The sequence below is a fragment of the Panthera onca genome, chromosome D1 (genome assembly GCF_046562875.1).
Source record: "Panthera onca isolate mPanOnc1 chromosome D1, mPanOnc1 haplotype 2, whole genome shotgun sequence".
NCBI classification, from domain to species: domain Eukaryota; kingdom Metazoa; phylum Chordata; class Mammalia; order Carnivora; family Felidae; genus Panthera; species Panthera onca.
Genome location: NC_138348.1, coordinates 59,258,135 through 59,275,080, shown reverse-complemented (window position 1 = coordinate 59,275,080; position 16,946 = coordinate 59,258,135). Strand labels below are relative to the sequence as shown.

The 16,946-nt window shown below is 43.2% G+C and overlaps 1 protein-coding gene across 2 annotated transcripts in view; it reads right to left on the bottom strand.

Annotated features, from left to right (window-relative positions):
• Window positions 1–571: 571 nt before the first annotated feature.
• UVRAG (UV radiation resistance associated) overlaps window positions 572–16,946 on the bottom strand; it is a 296,618-nt gene continuing 280,243 nt past the window's right edge. For both annotated transcript variants that reach the window (XM_060605582.3, XM_078433088.2), the window contains exon 15: window positions 572–2,489. In XM_060605582.3, the coding sequence (XP_060461565.1) occupies window positions 1,787–2,489 (703 nt within the window). In that variant the 3' untranslated portion in view covers window positions 572–1,786. The remainder of the gene's footprint in view (window positions 2,490–16,946) is intronic.

Sequence of the window (16,946 nt, the reverse complement as noted above, 5' to 3'; positions counted from 1 at the left end):
GGTAAGTGCTATTTCATTGGAGGACCCCACACAGCCCAGCGTGATGTAAGACCACAGATATCTCCCCCCTCATTGACTCTACCGTGAATGGCAGGACATTGCGAAGAAGCCGTGATTCTAGAGTGCTTCTGCTTTAGGTTTGGGGTGGTTCCACCTCTTTATGTGAAATATGATGGATTTCTTCAGATCAACTTAAAGCTCTTAATTGCTTGCAGGTTGGGTCCACGTGTCAAGCGTGGGTTGTGTGAGTTCTCTTTACATATGGAAAACAACAACACGAACCATTCTGCATGACAACAAGGCTGTAAATGAGAACTTGAGCCCAGGAGTGCTTGGACAATATTTGAAAATGACCATGAAACCTAGGAGTTAAGCTGTTACGTCGGACAAATGCAGTTCCTGGAGAGAACACCTGTGAAGGTGTTTGCGCTGCTGTGCGGAACAGCACACGCTCGAGTCAACGACATTAGCTTAGGTACAGCCACGGTTTCTGTCCAGGCTCGTCCTGTCATGATGGAAGATGGAGATGTAGGTTCGAGACGGATTTCAGAACTGGAAAGAACAAATCAGGTCAAGTGAAGTAAATTCAGTTTTTATTCTTCTATACAATACATGGGTATATGCATAAATTTTCCTTAAAGAGCTTGCAACCCTGAGGCAATGTCCTTGGGTATATAAAGTATATGGCAATAGCAAATGAAATCTGAGCTCCGGGGATGAAATTGGACTTGAAGAACATAATTTAATATGAACGCAACTGCACATACACCAATAGTATTCTATGCCTCATCTAAGCCTCTTTATCCAACTATCTCAACAGCCTTGCTGTCGGCACACTGGACAGCCTGACTCTCTACGGATATTTCATCATATACAGCGCCTTCCTTTCCAACTGAAATTTAATAAATTAACATGGGATTTACATATGGGGATTTCTGTCTGGTGAGTGCACTGCCAGAAAGCATGCCTGGTTTTTGACTGCAGCGTCTGCCCACGTAAAAACTCTGGCCCCCAGAGGACACTGGACGTCATCTGACTGTTGCAACCTTGGGAGCCCTTGAGGGTCCCCTGGGATCTACCAGAGGGGAAGTTTTTCCCTCTCCTGGGAGGGTTACGTTAAGGGCGTGGCTGATCTGAGGAGGTGGAAGGTCTTGGCTACCGCATTCGAGAACCAGTGACTCTGCCGTCCTCAGTTTTCAGGGTGCACGACCCACCTGCTGTGAAGACGGGGCAGCAGAGAGGCTGACTGGGGGCAGGGGCAGGAGCAGGGGCAGATGGGCCTAGGTATAAGGAGACCATTGTGCTTCTTACTGATCAAACTAACGGATGGTCAAAGGTCTTTGAGTTAACTGGTGAAAACCTTTGTTTTGAATATTCGGTTTTCCAAAGTTTTATAAACTATGTTGAGGGCAAATGCTTATGAGAAACTAAAGGTGAGTTTATCATATTATTTATATATTATCATCTTCCCTCTGAGGATAACACAGAAGTGTAAATTAAAAAGCAGACAAATATCTTTAAGGTGACTCGAGCTAGAGAGTGAATTTTGCCTTAAAACAGTTGTCAGGCCTGAAAAGCAAACCTTGCAAGCAAACTCTAACTTTGTCTGGCCCACTGATACACAACGATCCTGAGCCCCTCCGTGATTTACAAAGTCTGTTTTCCCGAGGAATATCCTCCATTAATATTCATTTCGTGTCATAATTATTACAAGGGGTAACCAGTGCAGCTTTATCCTCATTTCGGGCAGCGACTCTATCCTGGTCCTACCGGCTGGCTGCTCACTTCACTTATCGGAGCTCCTGCGCGGCCGGCGGAAGCTGGACACGTTTTCGTTCAGTGCATAGATCCTTCGGGAGAACTCTTCAAATTCTCCCAGGACTTGTTCGTCACACTCCACTGCCACGGCGTTATCCACCGGGATGCAGTTAAAGGCTTCTAGCTGATCGCCCGAGGTGAGACCCGTGGCTTCCATCCCGATGATCTCTTCCGCTTGCTCCACAGTACAGCAGAGCTCGGCCTCCGGGACTGGGAGGAATGCCCCTGGGAGCCGGACGCCGGAGGAGCCAGCCTGCTCGCCGGGCAGGAGAGCGCCGTTGATGGCGGCTGGGAGTCCAGAGAGCGCTCCTTCTTGTTCTTGGCTAGTGTTCACACTCACGTGACCTCCGCTTAATCTGTCACCCAAGTCAGCTCCTTTTTTCTTGCTTTCTTTGGAGAAGTCCAAGGAGGTATCCAAGGAGGAGGACAGAGATGTCGTCTTTCTCTCGGATTCTCCTACGGAAGGGATGGCGGTAACCGGCTGGGCTAGCGCGGAGTTGTAACTGGGAGGAGGGGTTTTGTACTGGAGTCTCTCATTCTCTGAGCTGGCCCGTTTTCGGTGTCCTTTGTCTGGGGAAGGGATCCCCCCAGAGAAGCCTACATCTGCACCTCCAAATATGGAGCTTTGTCTCTTTGGAACAGGGATTGCGCTGGAGGTGTGGTGTCTATCGCTAGAAGACAAACAAAAACGAGAAGTTATTTTCAGCTTTCGAACTCGGCCTAAGACTTCCGGATCCAGAGACAGGAAACAACATATTTAGGTTTGAGATAATAAAAATTGATAATAATCAAGTCTAGTATTAATTGTAGGGTCCGGATGCAAGAAAAAATATGAAGCAGTCTGAATTCAAGTTTGGGAGCTTCCTTCAAGAAGGATACAAGACACCCTACGATCCATCCAGAGGATGGCGCTCAGGGTGCGAGAGGAGAGAAATCATGTCTTTGGGGAAGAGGTGAAGTACCTGGAGAGGTGGGATTGGAAAAAAAGGCATCTGAGGGATGTAATCAACCTTACTGGTCCAAAGGGCTATCGGTATTTATATTCTTGTATTAACTATTCAATGCTTAACTTATCGTCATGAAGCAGGCATCCTTATTTGGCAGAGACAAATGACTTGTCCCTGATAACCTCAGGGAGGCAGTGGCAGGCTAGACTACAACCCACGCCTCATGACCTGATGACCAACAGGTTTTCTGATACCCACGCCTCACGACCTGATGACCAACAGGTTTTCTGATACCCAAATGCTAATCACCCTGCATTATCACCCTGCATTAGAGAACTGGCAGAGAGGGAACCAAGGAGACATCTATCTACCTAATGGACTACTATCTATCTAATATGTATATCTATCTATATTTTTCGTAATGAAAAATTAACTTGGAAAATGGCTTCTCTTCTATCAGGTCAGTCACACACACATTTTACAATACTCGGTCTTCAGTGCCTTCTTTTGAAGTTGAGTCCCTTCTCAGGAAGATACTTTTGGGCCAGCAATAACAATCACTGTTTAGCATTTTAGTTCCTGAAGACATTTCACATATGCCATTTCACTAGGTTCTCACAAAAACCCTGTCAAGAAAGCAGGGTATACGCTATTGCTCTTAAGTCTGAAACAATAAATAATAATGAGTTCATAGAAATCGAGTATCCAGACCCTGGAAATGACGGTCATGTTCAATGCTGGGCTACTTAAGCCACCCCTGTGGCACTGATCACAGTTCTAGATACTACACTTGGATGAAGATAGCTCAATTCACTGATAGGAAAAGACTGATCCAGAGACGGAGGTGCAAACACAAGATCCCTCTGACTTGTATTCTTCCGATGAGGACACACGCACAGAAGTGACTTACAAAACAGCTACTCGGCTGGAAAAGAGACAAGACTTGAAACTATACTCACCCAACAGACAGCTATTACATGTGCCAGCCTTGGGGAGGGGAAACAGATACAAGACGGGACAGGCCCTGCCTCTGAGGAGCTTCCAATCTTGCAGAAGAAAGGCCCCCATAATTATTGAAATGATACATTTTCAAATTACAGTTGTGATAAGTGCCCCGAAAAAGAAGGAAGGGTCTAGGGTTCCTTCCACCGGTGTCCACAGCCACGAGCCCTTATGCCAGCTCCCTGCTCCCTTTTCTCTCAGATTTTTTCTGATGCTAGATTATGCCTGTGGTCTCTGACACCTAAGCAAGGGCTATTCTTCCTGCAAAAAGGCAACCACAAGACTTCTAATCCATGGGCCTACCAGACTCCATTGCTTGGCTATGAGCGTGGGTGCCTGGAGAGATTTCATAATTAGGGGTGGTCACTGGGGTGCATATAAAACAGCACAAGCAGCCCAGAAAATTACTGTTTTTAGTCTTCAAGAAAAACAAAACAAAACAGAGCCAAATCTACTGGCCTTAATCTAGGTTTTCAGTTAATATGTTGTCAAAACTCAAAGCGATTGGGTAAGCCGCACATTTTTGCCAATCTTGTTGTTTTTACTGTACCACTTGCTGACAGTGTCCCTCTCTGAATGATTTTGCAGGGGGTCCAGGTAATCAAACCAAAACAAAGCGTCAGCACCACCCACAGACCCTTTTTTTTCTGGAGCAGATGGGCCAAGCTTTCAGCTGCCACCCCAGCCCAGGAGGGTGAGAAGCACCAAGTGAACCAGCCTGGAATGCTGAAGGTGACGTCGCTGGCACACAGCCAGAGGCCAGGTGTCTAAGCACTCACTGCCACGAAGGGTGAACATGATACCCTCATTGCCACCGCCACCCAGCCCCACCCCGTGGGCTCTCTGCTCTGCTTCTCTGCTGGGCTGCAGGTGGGCTGACAAAAAGCAGGGCATGAGGAACAGACCTGGGTGCAAGCTGTGCTTACGACACAAGAGAACAGGGGATTTTGTAGCCTTCGTTGATTCCGAGACCCCTTGAAAGCTCTCCACAGCTTTGTACAACAGAAGAGTAATAAAGTGTCACATCCCTCCTCTCAACTATAATGGGAAGGCAGCTACCATTTTCTTGTACATCAATAAAGCTGAACCCTCACATCTACCTTGTGGAAAAGGTAGGCAGGTGGGTGGTTTTGTTCAAGGCTGCAGAGCCCACATCTGAGCCAAATTTGGTCGGACTCCAGAGCCCACGCTGTCTGTTGCGTCCCAAGTGGGAAAGTCATATTCAAATTCAACTGACACTTGCTAAGTGCCAATGGAATGCCACACCTCAAGCTAAATGCCATTACACAGGCCTTCTCATCTAACCCGCTCAGCCTGTATCTAAGCTCTGGGGTGCTACTCCTATTTTAATGGATGGATTCTAAGTCTGTACGAGGTAGAGACTTTGGCATTTTCTGACATCCCAATTTTTTAAAAAAATGTTTACTTTGCGAGAGAGAGAGAACGCATGCATGCGCACAAGTGGGGGAGGGGTGGAAAGAGAGGGAGCGAAAGCATCTCAAGCAGGCTCCACACTGTCAGCGCAGAGCCTGACTCAGGGCCTGATCTCATGAATCACGATCCGAAATCAAGAGTCGGATGCTCAACCGACTGAGCCACCCAGGTGCCCCCTGACATCCTGATTTTTGCAGCATTCTCCAGTTCCTTTAGATTTTTATGAGAACCCAGGGAATGATAACGTCAGATACAATTTGGAAAGTCTAAGTAATGGTAAAATGTCCCCCCTGAATAATGGTAAAAAAGATGAGTTATTACAGGTAGACAAGGAAGGCTATGTATCTAAAATTTGCCCTTTAATCACCACATGTTGTCTTTCTCCTCATTTTAGTCATGTGCAATAAAACTTTCCAAGCATTTTTATTAAAGTCTTTCTTATTACATATATATATATATTTAATTTTAGAGAAAGAGAGAGAGAGAGAGAGGGAGAGAGAGAGAGAGAGAAAGGGAGACAGAGAGAGAAAGAGAGAATCCCAAGCAGGTTCCATGCTCAGCACAGAGCCTGACATGTGGCTCAATCCCACAACCCTGGGATCATGACCTGAGCCAAAATCAAGAGTCAGATGCTCAACCAACTGAGCCACCCAGGTGCCCCAAAGTCTCTCTTACAATCTTATAAAGAGTAAGTTGACGAAAAGAGGATTTTCTTAATAACACTGGGCCATCACTATGAACATGTGTTACTGAACTGGGACATGGGGAAGAGATGACAGGACACTCAGGGGCACAAGTCCGGGTCTCTGGGCTCTCCCACCTGTACCCACGCTTCCCTGGGTCCTCTCTCACCGCCAGGCTGGTGGCACATGTGCACCAATGCACTTGTCTGCAGGCCCTTGTCTTTTGTTAATGTCTGCCAGCTCACTGTGCCCTCGTGTAGTGGATGGCCTGAGAACTGTGTGCAAAAGAGTACATCAGCTTGAGTGAGGGGCCAGCACATGGCCGGGGCATAACACACTTGGCTTTATGAGTTTTGTAACATTAGTTTTGGCTGCTTAGAGTTAATTTTTTTATTACTTCCAGGATCTCAGCAGTGTTCCAGATTTTTCAGATACCTGAGTTCTAAACAGCTGAAGTGCTGAATGATTACATTAAAATATATACGAACACACATGCATTTTTAATTATTATAATAATTTATACTCCCTGGAAAACACAAACAATATAAACTACATAAAAAATAAAATACATAAAACTACATAAATATAAACTACATAAAAAATAAAAAATAAAAATCACTCACAAGCCTATTGCCTATCGAATAATTTTGAGTATTTTGTTTTTAGGCTTTGATTTTACATATATGTGTTTAATTAAAAAAGAGAAAAAAACCCTGAAGTTATGTTTGTTGTATATATATAATTCTGTATCCCACCACTGGAAATTATTAAAATCTTTTGGTAAATAACTCTAAATTTTAGGCTGCTCCACTGAATGGAATATTATTCTCTTATTTGTGTAGAGTTAGGATATTTCTAAAATTTTACTATTAAAAAACAAATTGCTGTGAGCATCTCTGTATAAAAACACAATGCATAGATTTTTAATAAAACAATTTAGATTTTTGCATTTGATAGAAAGTTTCTAAAAGGAACCTTCGTTACACATTTTAGTACAAGCTAAATTCTTACAATTAAAAAAAAGTACTTTTACATTTTACTTCTATTATTCCCTACAAAATAGAAAGGTAGCAATTAAAGAGGCAAATGATAGATCAAAAAAGAATGCCTGGGAGGTTTCAAGATTCTTTTTGTCTGATTATAGCGCAGGTTTATGACGATTTCATCGAGACGGAAGAAGAGGTCAGAATGCATAGACTTCCTAATTACATGACCAATTTTTAAAGGCTGTTGACAATTTACTTATCAAATGAAATTAGTGCATTATTCGAATTGTGATGAATAACTTATGGGGAATTTTTACTCTTAGAAACAACCAGAGTAAACCTGGATATTTGGGGGAGGGGTGGATGCGGCAGGAAACATGGTAGTTTTGCTACGTCCTCCACTCCGGCCAAGGCTCCCTCTGTGTTCTATGGCGCTAGATCTGGGGGCCCGGAGCCCGAGGTTTGGTAACCGGACCAAGTCCCCTACTTCGCCGCACACATTCTCCTTGGCTGTTTGCCTCGAGTGGATGGATGTCTTTTCCAGCTTGGCTTAAGTCCAAACTGGAAACCTGGAAACATGACATCTGGGGTTTAATGCTGCAATTAGAAGGAATTTATTAAAAAACAACAACCCACAGATATTGTAATGGCCAATTTACCAGGCCACGGTTTAGGGAAACATGGGATAGGTTGTTGAGTAACTGAACCGCATCGGGACTGTTAGATTACTTCATAATCAACCTTTTGCCACGAGTACAAAAGGATACCCTAGAGTCACAAACAATAGCCTGATGAGGGAGAAGTCAAGTGGTTTGGAGTTTAGAGGTCAAGGAGGATAGTCTGGTTTAAATTTGGCTTCTCTGGATCAAAGTCTTCTCTGATCTCCCTAAATTAAGGTGATTAATTTCTTTCTCATTCTGTGAGTCCTTATTTATTGCAGTTGGTTATTTTTTATCTCTTCAGCTATATCTGGAGATAGTGGTGGTGATGAGGAAGGGTGCTCAAAACCTAGACCCTCCTCCAAGCTCTGCAGTCATGACCATCTATTTGGAGTTATAACTTAAGGTCGAACTCACCACTTGCTTGTTATATGACTGTAGGCAGTCCCTTATCTTCTCTGTGCTTTAGCTTCCTCCTTCATAAACAGATCACTGGACTACAGTAAGGATTAAATAAAATAATGCACCTGAAATAGAAGAATGCCCGACGTACATACTAATGTCAGTAGTAGCTGTAATTGTGATTGCTGTCATTATTACCAGCTTCCATGGGCTTCGGATTCCCAAAGAATTGCCCTCATTTTACAGAAGGGGTAACCGAGACTCAAGGGCATTGATGTCTCAGACCGTGGAACACAGGTAATTGGGAGTAGAGGCAAGGCCAGAATCTAGGTCTCCTTCCTCCTACTGTTTCTTCCTACATAGAATTGTTTAGAACAGGGACAAACGGAACTCTTCCCATCCGCCCCCTCTCCACTTCTGCACATCAGGGAGCTAGCTGCAAGAAGGAGAAAAAGAACTAAGGCAAGTGTAAAAGAGTATTGAAAGAAAAATACTAAATCAATCAGAAGTGAAACATCACTGCAGCTTTTTTTTTTCTTTTCTTTTTCTTTTTTTTTTGTAGACGGGGGTGGGGGAGCCTTTGAATAAAGTAGAAATGCTCAACTGCCTCTATTTACATGATCTGCTAAATGCTTAGGGACTAAAAGAACTTCCCAGAATCCTTTGAGGTACATTCCAGTTGTCCCGAGACCTCTGATGTATCATTTTTCTGTATGAATTTAGCGTCAGGGAGAAAGCATTTTTGCAAGAGGGAGAGAATTTCTGTTGTCCCAACCTAAATGAGGAGGACCCCGTTCAGCCTTTTAGAACCATTATACAAATACTTTGTCACGAGGCCAATCTGGGAGACAGTAGAACCCAGTTCGTTCCACTCCGCTATTCTTGCCTCCACAATTTCCCCTCCTCCTCCTCTTTCTGCTGGTTGTACTGCCTAAGGCAATAGCCTCCTTTAAAAAGAACAAGGACTGGGAGAAAGAAAACAGGGTAAGAGAGCACTGGTCCAAAATATGTTTCCGCTTCCATATCTCCCATATATATTCCAGACCTCCACACGGAGCTCCGCCATTATGAGATATGGCAGACTGGTGAAGCACTTCACGGCTCTGAACCAATGTCTCCTTTTCTGTAAAACGTGAATATCCACCTAACAGTTTTTACAGTGAGGACTAACACTCTTAGTACAACGAGGGGGTACTCCACAGACTGTTATTAATAATAAAACAACGGCAGGTAACATTGATGAAGTGTGATAAAGTACTGTGTTAGTAGCTTTCTACATGGTCTCATTTAATCCTCATCTCTATGAAGTATTACAAACATAATCCACCTTTCACAGATGAAGAGACTCAGGCATAAAGGTTAGGTAACTTGCCCAAGCCACAAAGCAACTAACCGTGATTGAACAAACACAACCTGATGAAGCAAGCGTTAGCTTCCTTCTCTCTCCCAGTCCCCAGGACTTGCCACCACAATGCCTACATGTGATTGTACTTCTGTTTGAGGGAGGAGTGAGACTCAGAAGAATAATTTTTAGGCCAAATGGCTTGGTATGTTTTCTTTCTCTTCTTCTCTTGCCTATATTAAGTTTGTGTGGCTTTTCTGATTTCCTTGGAATTGTTATTCTGTTATAAGAATGCTGACGGGTCTAAGCATCAATTATGAAAACACAAGTACATCCTGTCACAAAATGATATAAAGGTGGAGGCTTAGGGGAAAATGAAATAAGGGAAAAATGGAAAGATTTACCACATCGAGAGAGTTCTCGAAGGTGAGGTGAAGTTTTAGTTATTGGAAGTGATTTTTTTTTTCCCTGTTTTCCTCCAGATTCACTTGTCCTTGTTTTATCTGTCTACAACCAGGTCCCATCCCATCAAGGTACTGGGAGAGAGCACACTTCACCGTCTCAAATATGTGTCTTTCCCTCCTACAGAATGTTTCCTCTGAGGAACATTACTAGATCACAGCTGGTCAAAATGCTAAATCTTGATTGTCTGGATCCTGGCCAAAGTCTACAGCTACAACGCGGTGGAATAAGAATACTTAAAAAGAAAAAAAGAAAAAAAAAAAAAAGACCCACTTTTAAACAACATTCGATCTTCTTTCTCCCCCTGCAGCAAGCTATGACCTCACGGCAGTGAGGCCTCTGCATGGAGGTGTTTAAGTTGGTTTACGGCCATTAGAAATGTTTGAAGCTTTGGTACTGCTCTGTGCCAATAGAATGTCAACTGTGCTAAAAAGCAATAATAGTTTCTCACCTTCTTAAAGATTACTGCTTAAATAATGCAGAGCAACGACAGGGCTGCAGAGTGCCAAAAGAAGGTTGCCAAGGCGAAGCTGAGGTAGAATTACGTCTTTTGGCAGCTACAGAATTATGACATAGAGTTAGTTTTTTTTAAAAAACAACCTCCATAAATTAGACTACTATCCTTTTTCAAAACCCCGCAGAAGTTGGGATCCGTCCTTCTCCTTGCTCTCTCTCAGATCGAGTGGAAGCAAAGAGCCTCGTTTTGCAAAAGCCAAATGTAACAGTTAGCTCTTAACCTCCTGGGGGGTGGCTGGGGGTCAACATTTCTAAGCACGGAGTCCCCTGACAACAGGCAAGCAGTCTAAAGGCCTCTCACCATTACCAGATAAGTAAAAGTGGTTAATCTTTGCCCTGGATATTAAGAGAAACAAGAAACAAAATAAAAATAGAAACAATCTTGGGCCAAAAGCAGAGGCTGAAACCTGTGCCAATGGTCACCTTTCCCCTGGGCTCAGCTTGGAAGGTTCCCTGCCAAAATCTGACTAAATAAAAACACAAAGTTTAAAAAGGTATAACTGAACAAGGAAGCCTTTAGATTTTATTTAAACTAAGGGTTGATGGAAAGATGAATTATTTGTGAAAGAGAAAGTTCCACAGGCAAAGGGTAAAACAAGCGAGCTGAAGAAGTCCATTTCCCGGGGCTATGTGATCTGACTGAGGGCCTGGCCATCAGGACAACGGGGCCTAGCACGGGAAAGGGAGGCCTCAGCACAGGACAGCGGACAGAGGCTCAGAGGGTGCCCACAGGCAGGAGCCCATCTGGAGGCCAGTTCAGTCCCAAGCCTGAGCTCCCTGGGCTCAGGGAATAGAGGGTGATCCTTCAGGGAGACAGAGAGGGGTCCCAGGAGGAGTCAAGTCAACCACTTCACCCATCAGCTCTCATCGTAAGAAATCGTCATACAAATTAATGTATTCAAATTACAGTCAGGCAACAAACATTATAAGGACCGTAGAAACAGAGATGGAGGGATGACACCAGGGGACCCTTTGGAGTGTCTGGCCAACAGTTGAGACATGGGAGTTTACCAGGTGTTCATGCTGAAAATTAGGGGGAAAGAAAAAAAAGGAAGAAAAGCAGCTGTACCTCTGCCAGGGACACCAGAGGAACAGCAGTGTCACAGAGCCCAACCTGAGAGAGAACTCGACAAACGAAAACGCCCAACCTCAGAGAGAAGTCGACAAACGAAAACTTTGGTCAGAGGATGCTTTCCGAATTTCAAAGGTAGATCTGCAAAGCGAGCTAAAGGCGGTTTTAGACTCCAGAGGCCAATGGCAGAATCTGTGAATTTAAGTCTTTGCGAGATACTGTGGAAGCTGAACCACCACATTCTAATAAGTTCTGACATGAGCTGAACCATGGGGATTTAGTTGTTTGCTGTTTTAAAAGAAAAATGAGTAGCTCTGCCACCATTTCCCAAGATGCTGGAGGCCTTCATCTGAAGGGCTTGAATTACACTTAGCCGTCACAGGATCATCACACAGTGAGAGACTGTGGGGCTCCAGGAATAGCATCTTGGAAGCCTTATCTTTTGTAGTGCTCTGTGCTCCTAAAAGAGGTACAGTATGAAACTGTATGCATATTAACAAATGAAGTGATTTACTCCCTAATTCAAATATATATTGAGTGTCTATTATGCATGAAACACTGGGGATATAATAATGGTGGAAAATAAGGCCGCAGTTCCTGCTTTTGTGGAGGTTACACCACTATGGGAGAGGACAGAGACTGCCACAGAATAATGACAAAAACGTAAAATGATAACCTCTGACACATGCCGTGCAGGAGAGGACATGGGCTAAGAGAGCTTGTAACAGAACCGACCCAGAAAAGGCCAAGAACTGAAGGGTTAGTAAAACTGTTCACCAGGTGAAGAATGGGTCAGAGGTGACAGCATATTCCAAGCAAAAGGAGAGAGAACAAGGAGGACCCGAAAGGTCGTGAAGTGAAGAGCAGAATGGTAGAATATAAAGCTGGAGAGGAAAACAAAGTCTAGACCATGCAGAAACCCATAGGCCATGTCTAGAATTTTCTCTTTAAGTCGTGAAAGTGTTTTAGGCTAGGGATATTTGGGGGGGGGGGTGGTGTGGGGAAGGTGGTGAAGAGAAAGAGATTTATTAATCGACTGATTGACTTGTATTTTGGAAAGTGCACTCTGGCTGAAGTTCGAGAATAGACTGGGGGGGGGGGGGGTGCCCGAGTCGATGCTAGGGGACCACAGGCTGTGCAGCAGTACAGGTGACAGTTGATGGAGGCTCGGACCAGAATGGAAATACGAGGACATAGACAAGTAGACATATTAGGGGAGATCAGCAGGGGCTGCTAAGATTAGATATGGGGATGAGAGAGAAAGAGAGGAACCAAGGATTATGCATGGTTTTCTAGAGATTCCATTTGCTGAAAACAGCACTGGAAGACGAGGCTTACGGTGGTTGGGTTGGAAGGCAGGAAGGAAAAAACACAGGCACACAGAATGTGCTGTGAAAACATCCAGGGGGCAATCTGAATAGAGGTCTAATATCCGAAAAGAGATCCGGGCTGAAGATTTACACTTGTGCTTCATTTTAGAGTGGGTGATAATTAAAACGATGGTTGTGGACAAGATCGCCTTGGACTGGAGAATGAAATGAGAGAAAAGAGGGCTTAGGACCGAACCTTGAGGGGCTCCAGTTTTTATGACGAGGTAGAGGAAGAGGGAGCCTGCAAATGTGACAAGAAGGAGCAGTCAGAAGGGAAAAAAGAAAACCAGGAGAGGGTTATAATAACAGCATTCCTTTTCTGGAATCACAAGATGCTAAATAATCCCGTGTATAAAACATTTTTGTTCTTAACATAGTTATAAGAGAGGCTGTATTGAGTAATAAAGTGGGGCCGTAAAGCTATTCTGCTTGGGGCCAAGTTTTAGGTCCTCCACTTGATGGCTGTGTCATTGTTATTTTAACCTCTCTGTGCCTCAGTTTCCTCATTTGTAAGGCGAGGGAGGACAGTGGGTCCTAATTCACGGGGCCATTGTGAGAGTTAAATGAGTTAACTAAGTAATATATTCAAAATGCTTTGGAAGGCTGCCTGTTGCAGTAACAGTTGTTTGACATTAGCTATAATGACACTGCTTACTATATATCGCCAGCCACTAACAGAAATTGTTGACAAAGCATCATATAAAATGATCTTTAATGTTAAACTCCAAACTTAAAACACAGGGAATTGCATCTAAATTGAGTTTAAATTCAAAGGTCATAATGAAGTAGTCAGAGGTCATTTTTAATGCTGCAAACCCTTGTCAAACTTTTGATGGGCAAAGACCATAGCTCTACAGCCTTCTTGAAACCTAACCCAGTGCTTTAGATCTAGAAGGATGTTTGTCTGCTGATACTTGGCACATGCTGATGGGTCCCTCCCAAAAAACACTGACTTCTTAGTACGGGATATATAGGTGGCTTTTCTGCTAATTCTTTGCCTCCATTCATTTAAAGATACCCATCTTCCAAAGTCCAATTCAACTCCTATCTCCTTCAATAAGCCTTCTTTAACCATGTCAGTTTAATGTGATCTCTCTGAACAGCCTCAGTACTTGAATTTTACTATCCAACTGATGTTTAATATGATCACGTGTATCGCTACACATATTTTGGCAGACATAATTGACATCCACATTCACTGCCTGGCAGTCTGCTAGGCTCTGGAAATAAAGAAGTGTATAAAATAAGGTTTCTACCAATAAAGAGTTCCCAATGTAAGAGAGAAGATGGAGAGAGTTAACCAATTAACACCATGGTGCTTTGTGCACAATATACACTTCATACATTGTAATGGAGGAGGGAGCAAGTTATCATCTGGAGGACTCATCACAGGAGGCTATATTTGATTGGTGCCTTGAAGCATAAGGGGGAGTTAATCAGTCTGTGTGTGCGTGTATAGGAGGGAAGAGTAAGAAATGAAGGGCAGGATAAAGCAGAATAAAATACAGTATGTGTGCAGTCCAACTTTGGAGCCAAGTCTTGTAAACACTGCAAAGGAGGGACCTAGTCTTCTATTTCTTGAAATCTACTCCTTCATTTTCTGGTCTAATGTAGTAAAGAATGGGTATTAAGGGAATGTGTTTGTTTTAGGAATAAATGGATTTAATTAGTTGTACTCAAAAGGAATAACTTATGGCTTTTCTTTTGGCAAAGTGTTGAGAAACATTCTGTTCATGTAAAAAAGCAGGTAAAAAAAAAGAACACTACAGGATTACTTATAACGTGAAAAACCAAACTATCTAAAGATACAGTTACAGTAAATCTAAATGAGAAGATATTACACAGCCATTAAAATGATGCTAAAAAGTTTTATTATTTTTTTTTAATTATTATTAAAAAATTTTTTTTAACTTTTTATTTACTTTTGAGACAGAGAGAGACAGAGCATGAACAGGGGAGGGGCAGAGAGAGAGGGAGACACAGAATGGGAAGCAGGCTCCAGGCTCTGAGCCATCAGCCCAGAGCCCGACGCGGGGCTCGAACCCACGGACCGCGAGATCGTGACCTGAGCTGAAGTCGGACGCCCAACCGACTGAGCCACCCAGGCGTCCCGATGCTAAAAAGTTCTAAATGGCATTGATAAAATACTTAAGATGTGATGTACAAAAAAGCAGATATATACAGTTGTACAGACTGTGCTGCCCAACGCTAGCTAATGGTTACTGGGTACCTGCCACGCGGCTAGCTGGGTTTGAGACGTGCTCTAAGTATAAAACATACGCTGGTTTCAGAAGGCTTAGCATGGAAAAAGGGACGTCAAATATTTTATTAATAATTAAAAAATACTGATTACATGTTGATGAGTTATAATTGGTTTTTATTGGGATTAAATAAAATATATCATCGAGGCGCCTGGGTGGCTCAGTCGGTTGGGCGTCCGACTTCAACTCAGGTCACGATCTCGCGGTCTGTGAGTTCGAGCCCTGCGTCAGGCTCTGTGCTGACAGCTCAGAGCCTCGAGCCTGCTTTGGATTTTGTGTCTCCCTCTCTCTCTGCCCCTCCCCTGCTCGTGCTCTCTGTCTCTCAAAAATAAATAAACACTAAAAAATTTTAAATACATTATTAAACTTAATTTACCTATTTCTTTTTACCTTTTTATAATAAAGGCTGCCAGAAAATTTAAATTTACATATGTGGCTCAGACTGTATTTCTTTAGTTTTGAGAGAGAGGGAGAGAGAGAGAGCGCGCGTGCAGGAGCGGCAGAGAGAGGGAGACAGAGAATCCAAAGCAGGCCCCATACTGTCAGCGCAAAGCCCAATGTGGGGCTCAAACCCATAAACTGTGAATCATGACCTGAACAGAAGTCAGATGCTCAACTGACTGAGCCACTCAGGCACCCTTCTCAGCCTGTATTTCTACTGGACAGTGCTGATATAGATGATAGGATCTCAAATATATAAGAAATACATAGAAAACCGACAAACTTAACAATGGTTTTGTCCCTAGATCGTAGAGCTATTGTTTCCCCCTTCTGTATATTTTTATATCTTCCAAATTTGATTCATTGAGCATGTATTATTTTCTATTCAGGAGGAATTAACAGAAATAAACAACACAAATAAAAAACAAGATTCCAAGCTGGTTCAAAGACTTGTTTGCTGGCGGCTGAGAAAAGAAGCCCAGGGATACCCAAATGACTTTCTGTCACTGACGGAGGGTTAGCACACAAAGGATGTTGGCCAGCTGTTCTCCATCCTGACTGGAGACAGAAAAAAGCGGAAATGGGTGTTAACCGCAGGAGGGGGCCTGTAAGTTAAATATAGGGAAGAATTTCCTGAAGCGAGGGTGTTTAAACTCTGGAATGAGTTATGGAAGAAGCCTGGTCCCCCAAGGTCTTTTAAAATACTACAGATACCCATATGCCTTGTGTGTTCCTGTCGAGAGGCAATGAGACGACTTGTCAAGGTTCCTTCTACAATTGCTATCTTAGAGTAAATAACTCCAATAAAACTTTCGTTTTCATTTATTTTTGACCAGACTTCACTTCTCATATTAAGGATATATTCTGAAAGGTGGGCCCATCTACCTTAAGTGGTACTCTTGAGACTTCAAAGACAATGTCATTTGATCTAAATTTAAAAACTAACATCAGCTAGACAGCATGTTTTTTAAGTCCCTTGGGAGTCACCTGCCAAAAACTCGTTCTGAATTCAGCATAAGCGTGATGGAAGGAAGGAAAGAGGACACACTGATTTTTAAAGAGTGTGGCTTTTAAAAAAATGTTCACGTTGGACTGCTCCATCTTCAAAGTGGATAGTTTGGCTTAAAAGCTAAACTATTATGTTGTTACCCTTGGATTTTAAAGAAAGTAGACTGCTATTTCTCTCTCTCTCTCTCTCTCAAAAATAAACATTAAAAAAATTAAAAAAAAAAAGGGGTGCCTGGATGGCTCCATTAGTTGGGAGGCCAACTTCGGCTCAGGTCACGATCTCACAGTTTGTGGGATTGAGCCCCACATTGGGCTCTGTGCTGATAGCTCAGAACCTGGAGCCTGCCTCAAATTCTGTGTCTCCCTCTCTCTCTGGCTCAGGCTCACTCGTTTGCTCTCTCTCTCAAAAAAAATAAACATTAAAAAAAACTTTTTAAAGGAAATAGACTGGCTCACTTGGTCTTGATTTTCATTATCCCGAGTTTACTTTAAAAAGCATTTCCTGAAAATGTGCCAAAGTTCATTCATTCACTCGTCTGTTAT